General features: G+C 37.4%; 1 protein-coding gene across 2 annotated transcripts; it reads right to left on the reverse strand.

Moving 5' to 3' along the window:
• Positions 1 to 2435: 2435 nt before the first annotated feature.
• kras (v-Ki-ras2 Kirsten rat sarcoma viral oncogene homolog) lies at positions 2436 to 16929 on the reverse strand. 2 transcript variants are annotated; one of them, XM_008411474.3, is made up of 6 exons: positions 16292 to 16929; positions 12212 to 12329; positions 11343 to 11521; positions 10001 to 10160; positions 7505 to 7629; positions 2436 to 4505 (listed from the first exon to the last, which is right to left on the reverse strand). In XM_008411474.3, the coding sequence occupies exons 2-5, from the start codon at positions 12320 to 12322 to the stop codon at positions 7510 to 7512; spliced, it is 570 nt and encodes a 189-aa protein (XP_008409696.1). In that variant the 5' UTR covers positions 12323 to 12329; positions 16292 to 16929; the 3' UTR covers positions 2436 to 4505; positions 7505 to 7509. The 2 variants fall into 2 exon arrangements, with proteins under 2 accessions (XP_008409696.1, XP_008409697.1); XM_008411475.3 differs by lacking the exon at positions 7505 to 7629 and having other exon boundaries at positions 16292 to 16916.
• Between the last annotated feature and the right edge of the window lie 2986 nt (positions 16930 to 19915).

Raw genomic sequence — 19915 nt, forward strand, 5'->3', positions numbered from 1 at the left:
AAGAAGCATTTCAGTGAAGCTGAATGAATGACCTGATGGTGGATTAGCCTCAGTCACTGTAGTCTCTGAAAGGTTTTCCTTCAAGGATTTCCCTGTATCCAATTTCCCATCCAGTTTGATTGGCGTGTCTGTCTCTGACTGACATAGCATTGCCATAGCATGACGCTGCATTCCAATTTTTCACTTCACAAAAAGCAGCGGTACTTTGGGTTATCCTGCCACAGAAAATCCCAGTAAAAGACATTAATTGTAGGTATTTGTAATGTGACAAGGTTTTAAATATTTCAAAGAACATGAAAACTTTGGAAGAGAGCTTTAGAACCAAACCCTTCAGTCTGTGATGTTTGTTTCTTGCTTTGCAAACTGTGTTTATAAATATCAAAATAATTAATTTACTGCAATTTATGCTGTCATCGTGTCATACTGGCATTTTCAGCACCTATGGTGTAAAAATATCCATGGTATTACAGGAGGAAAACCTGCTGAAAACTCAGATAGGAGCAACGAGACCAAATAAACTATAAATCAAAAGAGGATTTAGAAGAGTAGATAGAGGAGCAAAGCAGAACTGCACTGTGTTCCCCTAAAGAGTTCACTGTGAGTCTGCAACCTGTGGCTCTGCAGCCACCCTGTGATGACTCTTAATGACTTTGACAAAAAAATATATTCATTTTATTCTATATCTGAACTGAATTCTCTCAAAAGGACAAAACTAATGGTACAAGGGGGACCATTCATTTGTAAAAGCAAGGGTCTCTGCAGTTTGGACAAATCTTGAAATATATGGGGAAAACAAAATTGTTAAAAAAATGTGTTTTCAGATTTTTTTTTTCTGTTCAGTTTTCCACGTTTTGCTCATCTACCCACTCATCAACCTTCCCTACAAGTTCTACTTCCAAAACTTTACCTCTGTATAAGCTTATCACAAACTTCTAGGCATCTTCCATTGTCTACTAATAGAATTAAGGTCGAGTAGGTTTTGTTGCTGTAGACATTTTATTCAGCAGAAATGAGAGTCTAAATGGTTGTATGGATTACAAAGGTTCTTGCTCTGGACTAACACTGAAGAACTCTTTTTTTTTTTATTTACAACAGTAATGCAATAAAATTATCTTTGTTGTTATTTTTAATACATTCAAATGCAGTAGAAACTTCAAAGCAACTTGAAGTTTCTAAAGATTATTTCTACCAAAACCCACTCAGCTTCTTTCTATGCATCCTTAAACCTTGCAGGGTACTGAGTGATATCTTCAGGAGTCAAATGGCGAGGCCATCAGACAGGTCGCCAATCTATCAGAGACCACGTTACCGTGTGACACTCATGCATGAACACGTTGATAGCCAAGGACAGTTTGGAAAGACCAAACCAAACACATGTACATGGCTTTGGACTGTGGGATGTGTCGAGGAAAATATAGGCATTTATTGGGAGAACATATACAGAAGGGCTGGGATTTTAACCCTGGAACTTATGAGGAAGAGGGAAAAAAACTAAACCTTTAGCATAGTTCCTGTGCTGTGGCAAGTTCACCCAACAAACATATTTAGCACGAGGTGAAGAAAATGTAAACTTCAAAAAGTGAAAACTAGCTGACTTTGAAAGACTGTGCTCTAAATGGTAACTTAGAGTAGTTAAACAGCACCACCTGCTGGGAAACGTTTGCCATTTGTGTTTTATAGAAAAGGCGACAACAAATGAGCAATTAAACCTCGGACCTCTACACTGGTCATCTATGTCCATTTTGGTTGTTTTTTTATTAGCTTGTTTAACCATTTTAGCTGCTGCAGTAAACTTTGGATGTAATTTCCCCCCAGTCTGGGCTTTTTCTTAATGAATGGATTTTTTTTGTATGTTTAAAAATATGATATGCAAATAACATAAATATATAGCATCATGTCATCTGGTAAGCATTTAACCTACAAACAAGTGTGATCACCTTTGACCAGTGAGAGGTGTCTGTTTTCTTCTGACTCTTTACAAAAAATATGTACTAGAAATGTCTAATTGAAATTGGTTCGAAAACAGTGACACTCACTTAAGATGTTAAAATAAAATTTAAAAAAATCCATTCTGTTAAAGGGAAAAATATTTTAATCTGTGACAATTGCAGGTTGTGAATGAGCAAATTTCTAACATTTATTCCAACTAACTATTCCAGCATCAGCTTTCCAGAGTTCCGAGTTTTTTATGTTAATTTTAAAATAAATACTAAATGGATGTTTCTACAGTGGGCAGGCTTTAACTATGAAGTCTGGAAAAACTAAAGATTGGGAGGGTGGAAGAATGCAAGTAGTGAAAAGAGCAGAGAAAAACAGAGGGAAGGAAGCATAAAAAAAGACACAGAACGCATAGGCAGCCATTTTGCCCCTGAACAAACTGAATGGATGGTAACTGTGAACAAAATCAGAGGTTTAAAAAAGAAGAAGCAGCTTGGTTTCTGTTTACTTTGTTCTTTATTACACATTAAATAGGAGTGGTAAGATTCATGGCAAAAAAAAAGAGAGACCTTTTTGAGATCAGATCACCACTCTACGTCACCCCACAACAGGTAGACAGTAAAGTGGTCATTCATTCCCCTCTGCAGACCTGGACCCAGACACACTCTCCAGTCACAAACACAGAGCGGAGCATAACTCCATTAAAGCAACATTCATTAAAGAGACACCAAACGAAACGAAGCACAATTTACAAAACATGAAACCTTGTTGGTATCACAACTATACAAAGGATATTAAAATACGATCCAGGTATAAATGATACATTTCAGAAATCAGTTGTTGGCACACAATAAAAGGAGGATCATCTTAAACATTACAGTAAAACAAAATTTAAAACATATCCTTATTATTAGGAGGATCTCGTTTAAATTGCATCAGGTATTTGTCAACTTCATGGAAGAAAAAAAAAAACACAGGAGGTAATAATATAGCGGGGTCAAAATTCATTAATCCCAAATGCAATCCCAATTTTCTGTGACATAAGCAAACTAATTTGTGCATTTCTTAGATACAACTCGGGACAAAATAAGTGTCTAAACGTAGCACCTAAGGTAATGATAAAAGGCAAATCAAAACACTCAGTCTGTAGATACGATGACAACGGTGACTCGGGCTGACCTGAGAGAAACTAGGATTAATTGTTTGGATTAACTCCGACATTTATGTCTAAAAACCCATTCCATGGCAATTTGTGCCTCATTTTAAAAACATCCATTCCAATTATAGAGAGGTGGCCAATTTCAAACACCTCCGCATGTTACTCCTTAAAGTGTTAACAACCTTCGGGACTCCGAGCAGTCAAATTTTCCTTGCAGCTTTCAAAAAAAGTTTCTATTCTGCTACAAAACAAATTACTTTTTACATCTGAGCAAATGGTTAAAATGTAAAATCATCAGCTGGGAGCATGAAGACGGTTTACAAGTAGAAATGAAAAGATTTTTTTCTTTTTTGGAAGGATCTTATTAGACAAGGCATTAAACTCTGCAACATAAAACACAGCATTGGGTAAAAATCAAAATCGATCTTTTAAATCTTTCATTAAAAAAAAAAAAATATTATTCTGACAAAAGAAATTACTGAACGCTCTTTATTAAAAACCTGAAAATTAGAGTCTGAGTTCCTCAATGCATCAACCAGAGGCAGTTTGTAATCCCTGTGTCATTAAGGACACAAAGCATGCAAGGGAAAAAAACAACACATTTTCTCATTTAGGCATGAAATCACTCCCCACACAATACAAAGCAATGACAATTTTCAAATTAATTCATTAATGGCTAACTAGGGTATTAGACACTTGGGGGGAGAAGAAAAAAAAGATTAGAAGTCTGCATGCATACTTATCAGTGACAAAACTAAGGGGTGGGAACAGGTAAGAGATGGGGAATTTCCACAGTGGCTGGGACATTTGGACCTTACTGGGCTCAGTACTGGTCTTTCCTCCGATCCAGTTTATCTACACAAACGGGATGAATTCTCATTCTTTGGCATCCCATACAACCAAAGGTGGTGGCATTTCAGTAAAAAATAACCGAGTCATAATAGATAATTCGTCAAATATAATTGGTAATACAGTTTTCTCCTGGTTGGGTAACAATGAGAAAAATCCAACATAATTGCTATATATATATTTTTTTTAAAGAGATAGAAATCTGGCTCATCTGGTTCTTACAGGTCAGTATCTGGCACTACACTGGAAATGAAGCTTATTGATGTCCGAATGGAAGAATCGAGTAGGGGTTAGTATTTATTAAGGAAGGTTCGAACAAAAAAAGGCTAATAATTTAGTGTAATGTACAAAATGTTATTACTTTGAGCTGTTCAACGTTGTCGTTTTGTTTTTTTTTGTTTGTTTCTGTTTTAGTCTGTCTTGAAAAAGGGAAGGTGGTTATTCACATGAGTATACACTTTGTCTTGGACTTCTTTTTCTTCTTTTTGCCCTCCTTGCTCATCTTCTCCTTATGCTTTCGGATTTCTCGGACTAATGTGTAAAAGGCATCATCGACGCCCTGTAAAGAAAAAGAACAAAACAATTGATCATTCTTAGAAAAAATGAAGAGTGAGATACTGAACCTTGCAAATGTGTGCACACCCCGTAAGCTTTTTCACATGTTTGCACAACAACCACAAACTTAGGTTTATTGAAACACCAGAAGACGGAACAAATATGTCGAGTGGAAAGTAAATAACAAATGATGTTTACATTTATTTTTTTCCAACAAATAACTTGTTGAAAGTTTCTTGCAGATTGAGCTTTGTCTGCTGTTGAAGCTGCGGGTTGTTTAGATCATTTATCTAGCAGCTTTGCTTATCTAGTCTCTTGTTTTCTTTGTAAAATAGGTCAAGCTCAGTCAAATAGACTGAGGACACCAAGAACATCTACAGCATCTTGTCAGAGATTCTCAATTGGATTCATGGCTGAACTTTGATTGGGCCATTCTGGCAGAAAAATATGCCATGATCTAAAGTCGAACATCATCCTTCAAGTGTCATCCTGCTGGAAGGTGAACCTCTGCCCTTATCTCAAGTCCTTTGGGGCCTCTCGCAGGTTTTTGTTCACTAGTTTCCTGGATTTAGCTCCAATCCGCTTCCCCTTTCATGCTAAAGAAGAGTGACCCCACAGCACGATGCTGCCACCAACACGTTTCATTTTAAAGTGATGTGTTCAGGAGGTAATGGAGTGTCAGTTTTCCACCACACAGTATTTTTGCGTCCAGACTTCTTTATGGTTTAATCTGACCATAGCACCTCCTCCCACTTGCTTGTAGCGAACTGCAATAGAGACTTGTTCTGGACCTCATAACTACTTCTTCGTTTTCTCATGGATTGAATATTGTTCTGAGAGATGTTTAAAGCTTTGGTTATTGCTTTGTAACCCAACTCTTAACTTCTCCATGACTTTCTTCCAGTTATTATTAGAAGTTAGCATTTCTTCCACAGGTTTCCTGTACCCCCATTACATGGCTTGTGGGAAACTGCAAACAAAAGTCTTGGCTTTCTTCTTGCCTCTCTTCAGTGACTAAATGATTTCTAAAGTGGACAAACGATAGCTGTCATGTCAGCAAATCCTCCCACCTGACCTAAAGGATCTTTGCAGCTCTTCCAGAGTTACCATAGGCTTTCATACTTCATCAGAACTGTCAAAATTGGCTGTCATTGACATAGTTGCGTGACAAAAGATTGTTAGAAAGTCATCCGCCTCCCCTTCTCAACAAAGACCTGGTCAAACCATTTCGACAGAGTTCTGTGAGAAGTGTGTGATTGGTCAGAAGTGAGCTCGGACAGCAACGTTGATATTTTGTGGGGATTATGGGTGCGATGTGTACTGAAGGGTGTCCTCCAAATGGTCTGCACTGTGTGTGTGTGAATATAAACATCCCAAAAACATGTGACTGCATGTTGAATGTTCAGCTTCGGATGAAGCGTGGGAGAGCCTTAATGCTCTCCGTGACCCGTCAGCTGGGCTGGGTAACCAGGTTTAACAAATGTGTGGATTTGTTTTGGCCAATAACTTAAAATATATTTGAGTTGGTGGTTGTTGTAATCTGACCAACATGTGAAAAGATTTAGGAGGTATGAATACATCTGCTAGGCAATGCAAATGTTGCAAAAAAAAAAAAGAAAAAAAAAAGAAAAAGAAAAAATGGGCTGAAATACAACCATTTCTGGTGGCACCGTCAGCAGCACAAACAGTAGCTGCAGTCACACAAGCTAATTTCCCTCCGTCAGGCCACAAGTGATTAGCTTAATAACGCGATGGAACACGTTTTTTCTTTCTATTACAAATAATCTTTCCAGGTGTCCATCAGACCAGTTGCCATTTAATTTGGTAACAGTTGAAACAGCTCATCAACTTTAAGTCCCTCATGTCTGAACTTAATGGGGGCGAGTAGGTTTAACCCAAGGAGTTCAGTTCTCAGCTTTCCTTCTCAATTATAGAGGTGAAAATGGGCTTTTGTTAATGCAGCTAGTGTGTGCTGATGCCATAGTATCACAAGTACAGAACAGATGGTGCACTAAATGTGACCATCACCAAAAAAAACTAAGAAAACAAACAGGTTCGGTGAAGAGCTTAAAAAAAAAAAAACACCAGCAGGACAATTGCAAACCTATTAAAATAAAAAAAGAGGAGCTCTCATCTGTGAGAAACACATTCTTTGGTGATAACAGATCTGACAGTTTATTGCGTCACGTCAAGCATTTCAGCATGATTTAGACCCACATTGACAATAACGTCCTTACCAACCAGCCCAAACCACTTTGCGTGTCCCCATTTGGACACTTTCACACTGGATGTTCACCCTGACCATTTACTGAAGGCTTTTTCACACAATCAAACTGTCGTCAATTTGACTTGATTATGGAAACAGAATTTTACAAATGCACCTTCATGAGGAAGGGAAGATGCAAGAATAAACTGGTAGATTAGTTTAGATTTGGGATGCACGATATATCTGCTTTGATATCGGTATCGGACGATGTTTGTGACTTTTTAACAGCAATATTTATTTCCAATACATTACCCATTGGTGTTTTAAGAGGAAAGCGAGCTGGCCATGTGGAGGTGATGCAGGAATGTAGGATGTTTCTCTGAATTAATCTCAGCTGTGTGATTGCTTCATGATGTTGAAAGGGCAGGAAAAACAACTACATTTTTTCCACAGAGAGAGAAAGAGACATTGATAGCGGCCACACCAGACCAAATTTTCAGGCTGGTGCATCCCTAATTTGAAAAGCACCCCAGCTGGAGTGGATTCAAAGCTGCACAGACTTAATAAAATGAACTCAGTGTGAAAATATCCTTGGATAATCACCTACAATGCAAACAGACACTAAAGGAAGAGGAAATCAGCCACTTCAGCCTCCTGTTAAGAGTGTCACCACAACCCTTACAGAAACCAGCAGCTCAAGCTTTGAGAACACATGAAGCGTCACCGTCCACCGACTCCTCCGTGGGTACCCCACTAACACAGACAAAGCTGGTTCGTGCGCGGCTGCGTACACTTACCCCTCTCACATCACAACACACTTTTTAAGCTTGACACACTTCGGAGTCTTTTCTTCCTTGCTGATCTTATTGAAGCGGTACTGCCTGATCTCCCGTACCAGAGTGTAAAAGGCATCTTCCACTCTCTGCAGTACAAGACACAACTTTCCTCAATGCAGAGGAAGGCAGGGCAACAATACTGTATGGATGCACGTGTTACAGACTACAGACACAAAGGAGTGAAACAAACATTTTGGTCCGCTTCGTGTCGGGCGTGTGGAATCGTTTGTTTTGCCGATCACTCTTTGATTATGAATAATTTGCTCTCTGCAGGCTCGGACAGCAGTGATTATTTCAAGCAAAATGATATTTTTATTCAAAATATTTATATTGTGATTAGACTCAAACAAACACTGATTCTGCTTTATGATTCTGGCTTCTTAAAAGAAGAGATTCACTGATTGCTGTTATGTAATGCAAAAACATTACATAACTTAAAATATTTCAAATGACTTTAAACTGAAATATACACTTCGAAGAAATGAAAGACTTTGTAGCTTACCGTTTCAACTTTTGAATATTCATTTATAGTTTTCTGTTAAATCATAGCTAGCAATTGTTTGTAAAGAGAGCTGCAGGGCTCAATAGAAAACAGATTCCTTCCAGTTATACAGCCTCTTTTCAACCCTGGTGATCCATGCATCTATTTTTAAGATGTTGCAAATGGTAGTTTTCTTCACAGTCCAGTTAAAAAACAAAAAACTTTAAGAATTTACAGCTGACCTGTGTTGATGCATAAACAAAAAAAGGACATGATTTTAGGAATAGAAAAAAACTCCAGCATAACTGAAGTCAGCAATCAGTGCATCCCTTCTTTATAGTCCTGATAAATTGTCTACAGTGCTAAAGAGGTGATGGACTGAGACACACAGATCACAGTCTACTCCAGACTATTTAAATGTGCATTATATTTTTATGCAGGTTTTTCAACTTTCCAAGCCTGTAGTAGCAGAAATAATGATTCCAGTGCAAAACCAGTACGTTTGCTTTTCAGAGAAATTCCACAGGAAAAGAAACTACGCAACGAGTAAAGAGCGGCTACTAGCCGTACTGTAAAGAGCCATCAAACACTTAGAGTTGCGAAAGCAGGCTTTAGAGATGTTAGACATCTGTTTGCAGGATCAGAATGATTTAAAAACACTTTTGAAATTAATACATAAATATGTTTTTCACCCAATAACTTACTTACATAACCTAAAACTTTGTAATCTAATAATGATGAAAAGGCTTGTTTTGATTTTGAATTTAATGACCTGAAACTATCACTACTTCTCTTTAGGACCAGAATTATTTCACTTATTTACAGAGAGGCAAAAATGCCTGGAAAATTTCTTCCTGAAGACATTTCTGATTAATTTTCTCTCAATGAAATGACATTTGAAATTCTCATCAAAAATTACACAATGCAAGGATAGATAAAGCCTAAAATTGAGGTGATTAAACTTTGGATCCTGCAGAAATGCCTTAAATATTGTCCCTCTTTTACAGAAACCAAGACTGCAGGAGGAGGATGGAGCATTTAAAAGGAGAGAGGTTCCAATTGCTGGTTACAGAATTGCAAAATGCTTTTTGGAAGTTTTTCATGAAACCGATTAAGAGCCATCTGTAGCAGCAGTCCTAGTTTGGCACTGGAATCTCTTTTAGTCTCATAAAATGCGTGAATGCATTAGCAGCTTATTCCCTTTTGTGCAAAGCATGACATTTTATCCAGAAAAATCAAATGACATCATCTGAAACCTCACAAATTCCTTGAGAAAGGGACAGTAGCTGGTCAGACAGAAACAACACCGTGTGGACAGAAATTACCGACACATATAGGCAGAGATAGGTGACCAAAGCTGCAAGGAATTATTCACTGCGACATTAATTTCCCCCCACCAGAAGGAACCGTGATTCAGGTCAGATCAGAGGTCAAGAAAAATGTGTTTATAGATCACTCCATCAGCCAGTCAGGTTCCTAAGGCCATGCTCACAGCACACACCGCCTGGACAGCAAATCTTCCAACACCCAGTCACAGTGACCAGTAAGCAGAATCATTAACCCGCCACGTAATTACTGACAGTTTGTCCTTTCATGCAGACACCTTGACACAAATTAACTGATTTGCTGATTAATTATTACTGGGGGCCCTTTGCAGGTGGTCCTAATGACAATATAATTCACAAATCCATGACAAAGTGGCATGCAATAATCACATTATTACCCATAAATTAAAAAAAATTCAATTAACCAAAAAGGATTTAATGACGCTCGAAACATTAACTGGTAAATTTCGAAGCAACATTATTACAAAAAGACCATTAGAGACAGAGGAAGTGACACAGATCAACACCACCACAGTTGCATTTCTCTCCAAAGTTATCAAACATTTTAAAAGGACATCTGATAAGATTCTGATAATTTATTAAATTTTACATCAAAGTCAATCCTGCAGAAGTCCTGGGAGGGACACTTACCTGCCGTGTTTTGGCTGAGGTCTCGATAAAGGGAATGCCGTAGCTGCGTGCTAAGTCCTGAGCCTGCTTCGTATCCACCGTTCGGGAAGGGAGGTCACACTTGTTTCCCACCAGCACCATGGGAACGTCCTCAGAGTCCTTCACCCGCTTGATTTGTTCTCTGGACAAACACACAGGCAACAATTTTGAGTTTTAGGGCTTATTAAATAATACACTGGCAAAAGCAGTTGTGACAAGTTGTGTCACCGCCACTAATACTGTAGCATCACCAAGAAAGATGCTAAAATTAGTGGTGGTGATTTTAGCATCATCACCACTAATTTTAGCATCTTTCTTAAGTAGTTTAAACACAAGACACCTCATATGTGAGTATAGTAAATATTGCATCCACCAAATTGCAATATTGCGCTCATTGATACTACAGTGGTAATTGCAGTTTTATACATTTTGCAGCTCTTCTTTTTCAAATTAAAGTGAACTTGTACTCAAAACCAGTCGTGGGTAATAAAGAAAAAGAAACAGTTTCTTTCATTAGAGAAATCAGGTGACTGTGTTTATTGGACGATGACATAAGTTGAAATAAATCCACGCCTTCCAGAAGACGCCAGAAAAACTCTTGAGAGTTTTCTTCAGGCACATGGAACAGACTAAAGCAGCTCTGCACACTGCTGGCCAATCTAGCTATAGTTATGGTTAGCTAAAAAAAAAGAAAATTATTATTTAAAAAAACAAAAACTAATGCACCCTCTCCTTGCCAACAAAATAGATACTTTTTGACTGTTTTTATCTGCAGTAGTTTAAAAAATACCTCTTTACATTAAAGAAAAACAGTCCCATCATTTATGTTGCATGCAATGATGTTGCAATGACAACAATTTTGCTAGATTGTGTGTCCATAGTTAACATATGTTACAGTATATTTGACTGTGTTTTTGGACTCAAAAACTTGCAATTCAGCCTGATCGGTCACATGGAGTGTGAACTACATGGATGAATTTATAAAGCATTGCAAAAATTAATAAGTCATGGTGCAATATAATATTTACTACATCAACAGCATCTTCTTTTTGACTGGGGAAATTATTAATTTACAATTTTCAACAAGCAGAGACAAAGAACTGATGGAGTATGATTGTTAAAAGAGGACGGACTCTCTCAAGACATTCCTGACAGGAATGTTGATTCTTTGTCTTTTCCACAACTTTCATCATAATTTTATCCAAAAGCTTCCATAGGACATGAAGATTTGCTTGAATTTCTAATACTCTGGCTGAGTTTCATCACCCAGCAGTGATTCCACACCACGTCCAGAGTCCGCAGCCCACCTGGTCTCCCAACTCACCTATAGTGGTGAATGTCTTCGAAGGACTTGGTGTTGTTGATGGCAAAGACACAGAGGAATCCTTCCCCTGTCCTCATGTACTGATCCCTCATGGCGCTGTACTCCTCCTGACCTGCAGTGTCCAGGATGTCCAGCAGACACGTCTCTCCATCGATAACCACCTGCTTTCTGTAGGAGTCCTGAAAGTCGAACAAGTACGAAAACCCAGAAACTGATCAGAACTCCGGAATCATGAGACAGCAGCATTAGGCAGGTGTAATTTTACAATAACAAACAAAGACTGTGCTTGGAAAACTATATTAATGACTGGTGACAGTTTCTAATCCATTTCTTCTTTTGTTAAGGCCCATCTGTAGCTGCATTACTGCACTGTATTTTCTGGAAGAGCTCAAATTACAACAACGTCCCAGGCAGCGTCACAGTACTCCCGTTGTTCATCGCACCGATGGCCACATTCAGACGGTAGCACCAGAAATAATTACCAACTTGCTCCCGTGACAAGCAATACCCTCAGATGCTATCTTGTATCTAAGTAATCTATAGGCGCGCTCCAACCTGCCACGACACATCAATAATTGACTGAAAGCATGACAGGAGAGTTCGCACAAGAAAGGCTGGCACTTGGAAAAACTGGGCAGGCAGCCAGACATGTAAAGTCATTATAAACCTGTTTAGTGTCCTTTCAGAGCTGAAAACCTGTTGAACCTGTTGTGGACTCCTGGTTTTCTTTGGGTTTCTCCTTGTTTTGCACCCATCTATTTCTGACATGTATGCAAAGCCACTTGGATAGTTAGGAACTTGACTAAATGTGCTTTTGCAAAAAAAATTAATAAATAAATGTAAATACAACTTTGGTTTTTGTACTTTACCTCAATCGTCGGGTCATATTCATCCACAAAATGATTCTGGATGAGCTGGATCGTAAGTGCGCTCTTGCCGACACCACCAGCTCCCACCACAACCAGCTTATATTCTGTCATGATTTACCTGGGAAGAAAAACAAAATGCATTTACTTAATCATATGTACACAAAGACAGACAGGAACATACTCTCATTCCTTTGCAATTTGCTGTTTTTGTCTAAGTGTGTGTTATGTCTGTGAGGTCGAGACTTAAGGCATGAGTGGAGAGAAAAAGGGGAAAAACATTGCTGAATCACTGGAAAATTAAGATTCCACTTCACTGCGTTTTGCATCCTTATTTTAGCATTTAACAACAAAACTAAGGAACATTTTTAAATTGTACACTTCTACAGACTACACTTTACAGATATTTTAATTGCGTTTTTAAGAACATTGAAGACATGTGAGTGTTTTTCACAAACCATGAAACAAAAATTGCTGAGGCAGGTCTTACATTTCAACAGAGCAATAAAAGGCTATTTCACTATTTATTTATTTTTTTGACATCAGGAGAAACCTACAGCTGAATAACCTAATATCTAATATCACAGACTTTTTAAAAACACCAACAGTTTTGATAAGCAATTCTTTCATTTCACTAAACAAAAAAGTGAAAATCTTCAACTGAAGGTAGAGGGAGTAAATTGGGTCTAGTTTAAAATCAGGACATTTGAGATTAAGGTAGCTTTTTATTTTATTTGTTCATAACTAAATAAATAAATAAAACAAAAAACACAACAAAATAAGAGAATAAGTAGTGATTTAAAAGAAAACTCAGATGATGGCAAACAAAAACTTACAGAAAATATCAACACTTCAGTTCAAAAATACAATTAACATACATCACTTGCACATGCTTTCAAATCCTAATCCAGCAGCTAATTCAGTCGGGTTTTTAAGACCACAAAGGCCCAAAAGCAGAGACTAACCCCAGGCAGAAATCTATGACATTACATTAAAGCTCTAAAATTGACAAGCGACTGGGAAACTCTCTGCTGTCTGGCTGCTTTGTGGAGCAACATCCATCAATAGAGGCAGATGGCCTTTACAGAAGTTACAGTGTAAACTGCAGAAAGCCGACAGCCTGCCAGGATTGAACTCAACTAAATGTTAAAGCCCTGGTTAAACAGGCAAACGTTAAAAAAAAAAAAAAAACACTAAACAGTTTGGTAGATGTGTGATATGCATATTTTTTTCTCTCTAAAGCTATCAGCATCATGTCTGACATTTATACTTATGATTAATGACATAAGGCACAAGCTTATCTGGGACAAATCAGAATGCACTGTTGGCAATGCGACAAAACACTGCAAGGATATACATCTGACACACGCTTGGCATGACGTCATGAACACCATCACCTCTCATCTTTGCACCTGATCAAAGTGGAGAGTAAAAGACAGATAGCAGAGGCATCAATTCAACAGCAAATTAATGTAAAAGGCCAAAAAGGGTGATGGTCATTCAGCCTATTTAAATATTTGTAGTTTTTTTTTTGGTTCACTTTTTTTGGTGCAAAAAGGAACTGTTGGCAGACTTTTGTAATGATCAGGTCATCGTGAACTAACAGTGACATCTACTAGCAGGGTGTTACTTGGCGTAATGTGGGTTTGACCAAAGGTCAACAGGTCCAAAAAAAAAAAAAAAAGAAAACGTGTGTAAGGGGAAAAAAAACAACATTTTATACATTTATCTGTACAATTGATTGAAATACTTAATGAAAACCATAAGTATTAACACACTATACTTTAATGACTGTATGCTTCCAAATAGTTTGTTTACAGCTAAAATGTCAAATAGGTTATTTGACTCAGAGCCAATTCAGAAGTCACCGTAGCACTTCATTACAATAAAATATTTGTGCTTTTTTTTTACTGTAAGAATCAAAACAGAAAAATATCCTTATAACACTTTCATTTATTGTAGGGATACATATTGAGAGGGCTTATGATGCAATAAAAAAGTTTGCTTTTTAAAATACTTATATTCTGCACTGCTCTGTCCCCATTTTCTGCTTTGCATTTGCTGTAGTTAAAAAAAAGAAAGAGTTATCACATGTAATTGTGAAAAACATTTAAGGGTCATATCTTTAAGTGATAAATATTCCCAATTATCATAAAACAAACATGAGGCATTACCATTTTAGCAAGGAAGCATTAGAAAAAAAATAAACCACAACAACACAAATATTGACACTACGAGGATAAAAAATAAAAGAAATACACTAATAAGCATATTTATCAGTATATGGAAGCACAATCAGAGGAAATGGCAATAAGGGACACAGATTTGGCCAGTAAACTGACCCAGGCTCAGTAATGGTAATACAGTAAGGTATGCTACATATTTATCTGCCTGAAACAACAGAATAATTGATTAGGAGTTCATTTAAAATAGAAAGTCAGTTTCTGAAGACCACTAATTAAGGGTGTGACATCATAAAGTAGCTGCAAACCCATTCTGTAATGTCAGTCTTACGAATTAAAGTCCTTTAAATGAGATGTCAGAGAACACGCCAAAGTATAACCACAGTTGTGTCTAGCTAAATAGTGCATGAAAGTAAAACCATGCTAAAGTTTATTTATATAGCACATTTACAACAACCTCTGCTGACCAAAGTGCTTCACAACAATCACATCACAAATAGCTAAATGATCAAACAAAAAATACTTGAGTTTGGTAAAAATAAAGACTATTATAACATTAGTAGAAAATACCAAAAAATAATATAAATAAAACTAAGAGACACTTTATTTCAGCTGCAGTGACTTCCCAAAATGTTAAATAAATTATGTGTCAATATCTGCAGTCTGGACTTAAACTGACCTACTGACTGAGATCACACTGCCCCTCCCCAACCTGTTGTTCCGCACTGCCAGACAGTTGGCTGAAAGCTAGTGCATTTGTTGCTCTCTTTAAAAAAAAAAAGGCCAAATATTTAAAGAGTCATCAGAAACAGGGTTAGTAATGGTATGGAAACAAAAGAAGCTCTAGACATCATTCTCATTAAGCTTATGCCGTTTTAAAAATACAGCTAGCAAATTATTAGTAACATGTCTGTTATAGGCAGCTGACAGCAAACTGGTTACCTGAACCTAGTGACCAGTTAATGTATGCTAGATACACAAACTACTGATAAATCTGGCAGCATTTATACCAAATACTGGCGTCAACAAAGCCTAAGGGGCGACTCCAGTATATATAGTATATATAGGTTCTGATACATAAACTTGTCGCTTAAGTCTATGCATCATAAACAATACATACATGTTATGGCAGAAATCATGTTATCTTAGCAGCATTGTGAATAATTATAGTTTTGCCGATTGAAAAATTCACCAACTTGACAATGTTATAGCTTTTCAAGTCTTTGCATAGAGGCATTTTACTAAGTTATAACATTGTGGGACTCTCATGCAGAGCCCATACATACAATGCAGCATTTGCTCGCCCAAAACACAGGAAAAATACCCACACAGCCTTATCAGAGGTCTTATTGATTAGCATCCGAATAAACATGATCTGGTTTTAAAACGAGCTGTTAAATATGGGGACAGAATTTTTCAGTAAAAGCCCTGTGTGGGGTCCAGGTAGACTTTTGAGACCTTTTACAGGGTTTAAAAGTCGACAGGAATTTGATTTAAATCCTGCGGTGACTGCCTGCCTACTAGTTAGCCTAGCACAGGAGCTCGCTTAAACACTTGAAAGTTAGCTAACCCCGGTTTATGCACATTATCCTGGTGCGTTTCGGGAAAGAAAGTTGTTAAAGACTTTTGCCTGTTTAATGTGGCCGGACACAGTCTATATCATTCATTCAAAAAGGAAAGGAAGCCGCCATTGAGAGGCTAGCTAGGTCTGCAATGCAGGGCCAAGCGATAGGTTAACAATTGGGCGTAGTTTGGGCTAAAAATTAAAATAGTTTTACTACAACGTTGCAATTGGCTGTTTTACTGACACGTACACCACCGTACATGTATTTGTGGAAAAAAAATAATAAAACAAACAATAAAAATGCTTCTACACGAAACTATCTTCTCCGTTTGTTACCTTCTAAAAGTGGAGTTCCGCGTCTGAAGTAGCGACCAAAGAAGTCAAGCAGATAATCCTCCCGTTTCACTCGATCTCCGCATTTCCTACTTCTGCTTCTCACCAAAACCCCCGCATACCAGTCGGTTCAACGTCGTATCGGAAGCAAGCGGGACCATGCAGACGAAAAACAATTAAAAAAAGAAAGAGTGGAGGAATCAATCGATTGAACTTTCCATCTGATCCAGCGTCCCTTCGGCCTAGCTGCTGCTGCTGCTGCTGCTGCTGCTGCTCAGGCTGGTCCGAGTTACGAGAATATGGGCGGATACCAAGCAGGGCGCACTTTACCCAGAAATCATAGCAGGGAGATTTTTAACCGGTCTGGGACAAATCGGTCAACCGTCTCTGTAACAATATGTGACCCAGATATTGTACTTTGTCACCTTTGTATGTACACTGCAGTCACAAGCTCAACAAATGTGCTACTGTATTTTTACTTCAAACAAATTATGCTTAATGCTACCAATTTTTTTTTCTCTATAACAACGAAATCAAAACCAAATACAGTTTTCACTTTTGTATTTTAATACCCACATAGAATAATGTAAATATATAGAGCAGTTTGCTGTAGTTTCATGCCCTCTAGCACTCTCACTGCTGCTGCTGCTCCTGCTGCTGCTGCTGCAGCGTCAACAAAGCCTAGGGGGCGACTCCAGTATATATAGGTTCTAAATATAACTGGAATTTGCTGGAGGAACGTCATTCCCAAGCAAGGAAGTGATTTGCCAATTCCTTGTCAGTTTCCCTACGTATTCACTGGGGCTGCTGCTGCGCAATACTTATGCATGACTAAATGCGAGGCTTGGGACAAAGCCCAGACAACTAATCCACGTAAAAAAAAAAAAAAAAGCACTGGAATGACATCGCGCTAAATAATTTTTGAAATTGTTGATTTTGATGTTTTTATGACATTTCTTTCTCCCATCCTTAGCAAACGTTTAAGGACTCCTCTTAAATTATGCCTGTATAGCTTGCAAAAAGTACTATCAATCAAAACTGTATTAACAGCCTTAATACCGTAATTGTAAAAAAAAAAAGAAAGAAAAAAAGAAAGAAAGAAAGAAAGAAAACACAAAATATACAATTCGGATTAAAATATAAAATACATAAAATAGCTAAAATGTTATTTTCGGATTCCTCCTAACAACAGAGTGTAGGAGATTTGAGGACTGAAAGCCAATTAATAAACACTTATTAATATCCTTCCCAACGTGCCCAATTTGCTACACTAACAGTTTCTGACCACTAGTGGGCGGTATTTATCAATATCATAATTTCGGTCCACAACAAATCAGTAGCGGCAAAAACACCAGAGACAAAACCTGCCAATATAACACTTCTAAATACATTAATTAGAACCATCCATCAGAAATAGGCAGTTAAGAGGCAGTTTATTTCTTCCACCACAGTCTCACACTATTCTGACCAGTTTCCCTGTACTTGCTGAGGAAAGACATCCCCATAGCATTGTTTCAAAGAGAAGATGTACAGTGTCTATATGAAAAACCGAAAAGGGCTGTGAGGACTGAGTCAGTAAAAGCTAGACCTATCCATCATCTATACCAGCTTATATTTGCAGGATCATTACGGGACTGGTCATGATCTCCAGTGGTCATTTGGCAGGAGGTGGGGTAAACTCTGGACACACAGCACAAACACAACCACAGCTAGGGGGCAATTTAGAGCGACCAGTTAGCATAACAGTATATATGCAATCTTCACCCAGACAGACACAGCACTGGGATTTAAACACAGGACCTTCTTGCTGCAAGACAACAGTGCAATTGCTACACCATGCAGCCCTCAGCAAGAGATGTAGATATCAAAGCTTAAAACAATTACATAGAGACTTTATGTGACTTCCTATGTTTAAATGACACATTGGGATTTTATATTTATTGGTCTACATCATTCAACATTTTTATTAGATGTGGTCACAACATAAAAGGGATAAACCGGATACAATTAAAATCAATACCAATGAAAACATGGTTGTATACAACCAGTATTAAACCTCAAATCCAGCCTCTCTCCCCCAGACAAAAAAAAAATAAATATTTCCTACAGACAGATTCCAAATTTGACAAGAAAATGATGATGAACTCATTTTTAAAAAGCAGACCTCTTCTAAGTTCAGTGTCTGTACACCTCATGGTGGGAAAACTACAGTGAACCTGCTAGCATTAACAATGGCTCCATGTTTCACTTAGAGCGACTCACCACTAAAGCACTGTAATTGAAAAAGCCATCATTAACATTATTACTTGCCATTGTGCACCTCAGATATGGAAAAAGTAAATTGTTTTCTTTCATGGAGGTTTTCTGAGTCATGAGAAATGGTGGTTATTATAGTAATTGCCTTGCTTTATGCAAGAAGATAAAATAAAAGGAACCTTGAAACTTTACTGTGTAAGTGACATCTGAAAAAGTGTTTCCAATTATGTGAGGCTTAACAGGTAAGAACACTTGTTGGATTTTGTACACCCCAAATAGTGCCTTTTTTACATTTATTACAAGATAAAAATATTTTCTGTCACAAGATGGCAGTAAGTTGCTGTTTGTTAGGCAGACCACTACAGGAGGACTTTCCTGTCATCAGCTTCTACAACTCTCTGAAGAACCTTGAATATTAGGAACAAAATGTAATTTTTATTTATTCTTTTTTTTTTTTTTTTACAAGAGCTTTTATTACATTTGAAATACATCCAATGAGTATGGGACTTCTAATTGTCAATTTATATTTATGACTGAAATGCTCCGTATGAACTTAAAAGTTGAAACAAAAGTCTAAATAAAGCTTTAGCCTTTATATGTTTCTTTTACATTTAAAGCTATCTTCTTTCATACCTCAAAACATATCAAATGACATATTCAATGTATTTTCAATGACAATCACTTTTAAAAAGATGAATTGTTTCCTTCACAGGTTTATCTAAGATAAGATAAGAGAAGAACTGATTATTTGGGTTTACTAAAAAAATTTCAGAGCTAACCTCCCCGGCCTCTTGGTGATTATGTCTATGAGCTTGGATTTAGTCCAAGCTCATAGACATTTAAAATTTTTATTGATGTTTGATAACTTTTACCGTTTTTATTTGTTTTGCATCATAAATAATATAGCAACTCAGCTTTAGCTATAGATCCTCTGTAAAGGGAAGATTGTAAAGTGGCAGCAGCTCTAAAAATTACTAATTAAAAACCAAAATCTTGGTCCGACCATTGTGGTCAAAATATGTAAGTCAACAGTTGAATCAATACCCCAAAAAAAGATGAATCCCCATAATTAATGGAAATAGGAAACAACAAAGAAAAACAACTTATAAGCGTTGGTTTAAGTAGATTGCATGGTTTCATTTATTATGGTTTTATATGTAAACTCCCACATGTCACTTCATTAGGTACACCTGTTCAATGGCCTATTCAAACAAATAGCACAACAACCAATCCCATGGCAGCCACCTAATGCATTTTTTAATATAAACTTGAACAGCAAGACTTGCTGAAGTTCAAAACAAACATCAGAACACAAATTAAAGGGAATTTAAATGTAGCACTCTTGGTGCCAGACATGCAGATCTGACTGTT

Source organism: Poecilia reticulata, chromosome 6 (genome assembly GCF_904066995.2).
Source record: "Poecilia reticulata chromosome 6, P_reticulata-male-v2, whole genome shotgun sequence".
In the NCBI taxonomy this organism is placed as follows: Eukaryota; Metazoa; Chordata; class Actinopteri; order Cyprinodontiformes; family Poeciliidae; genus Poecilia; species Poecilia reticulata.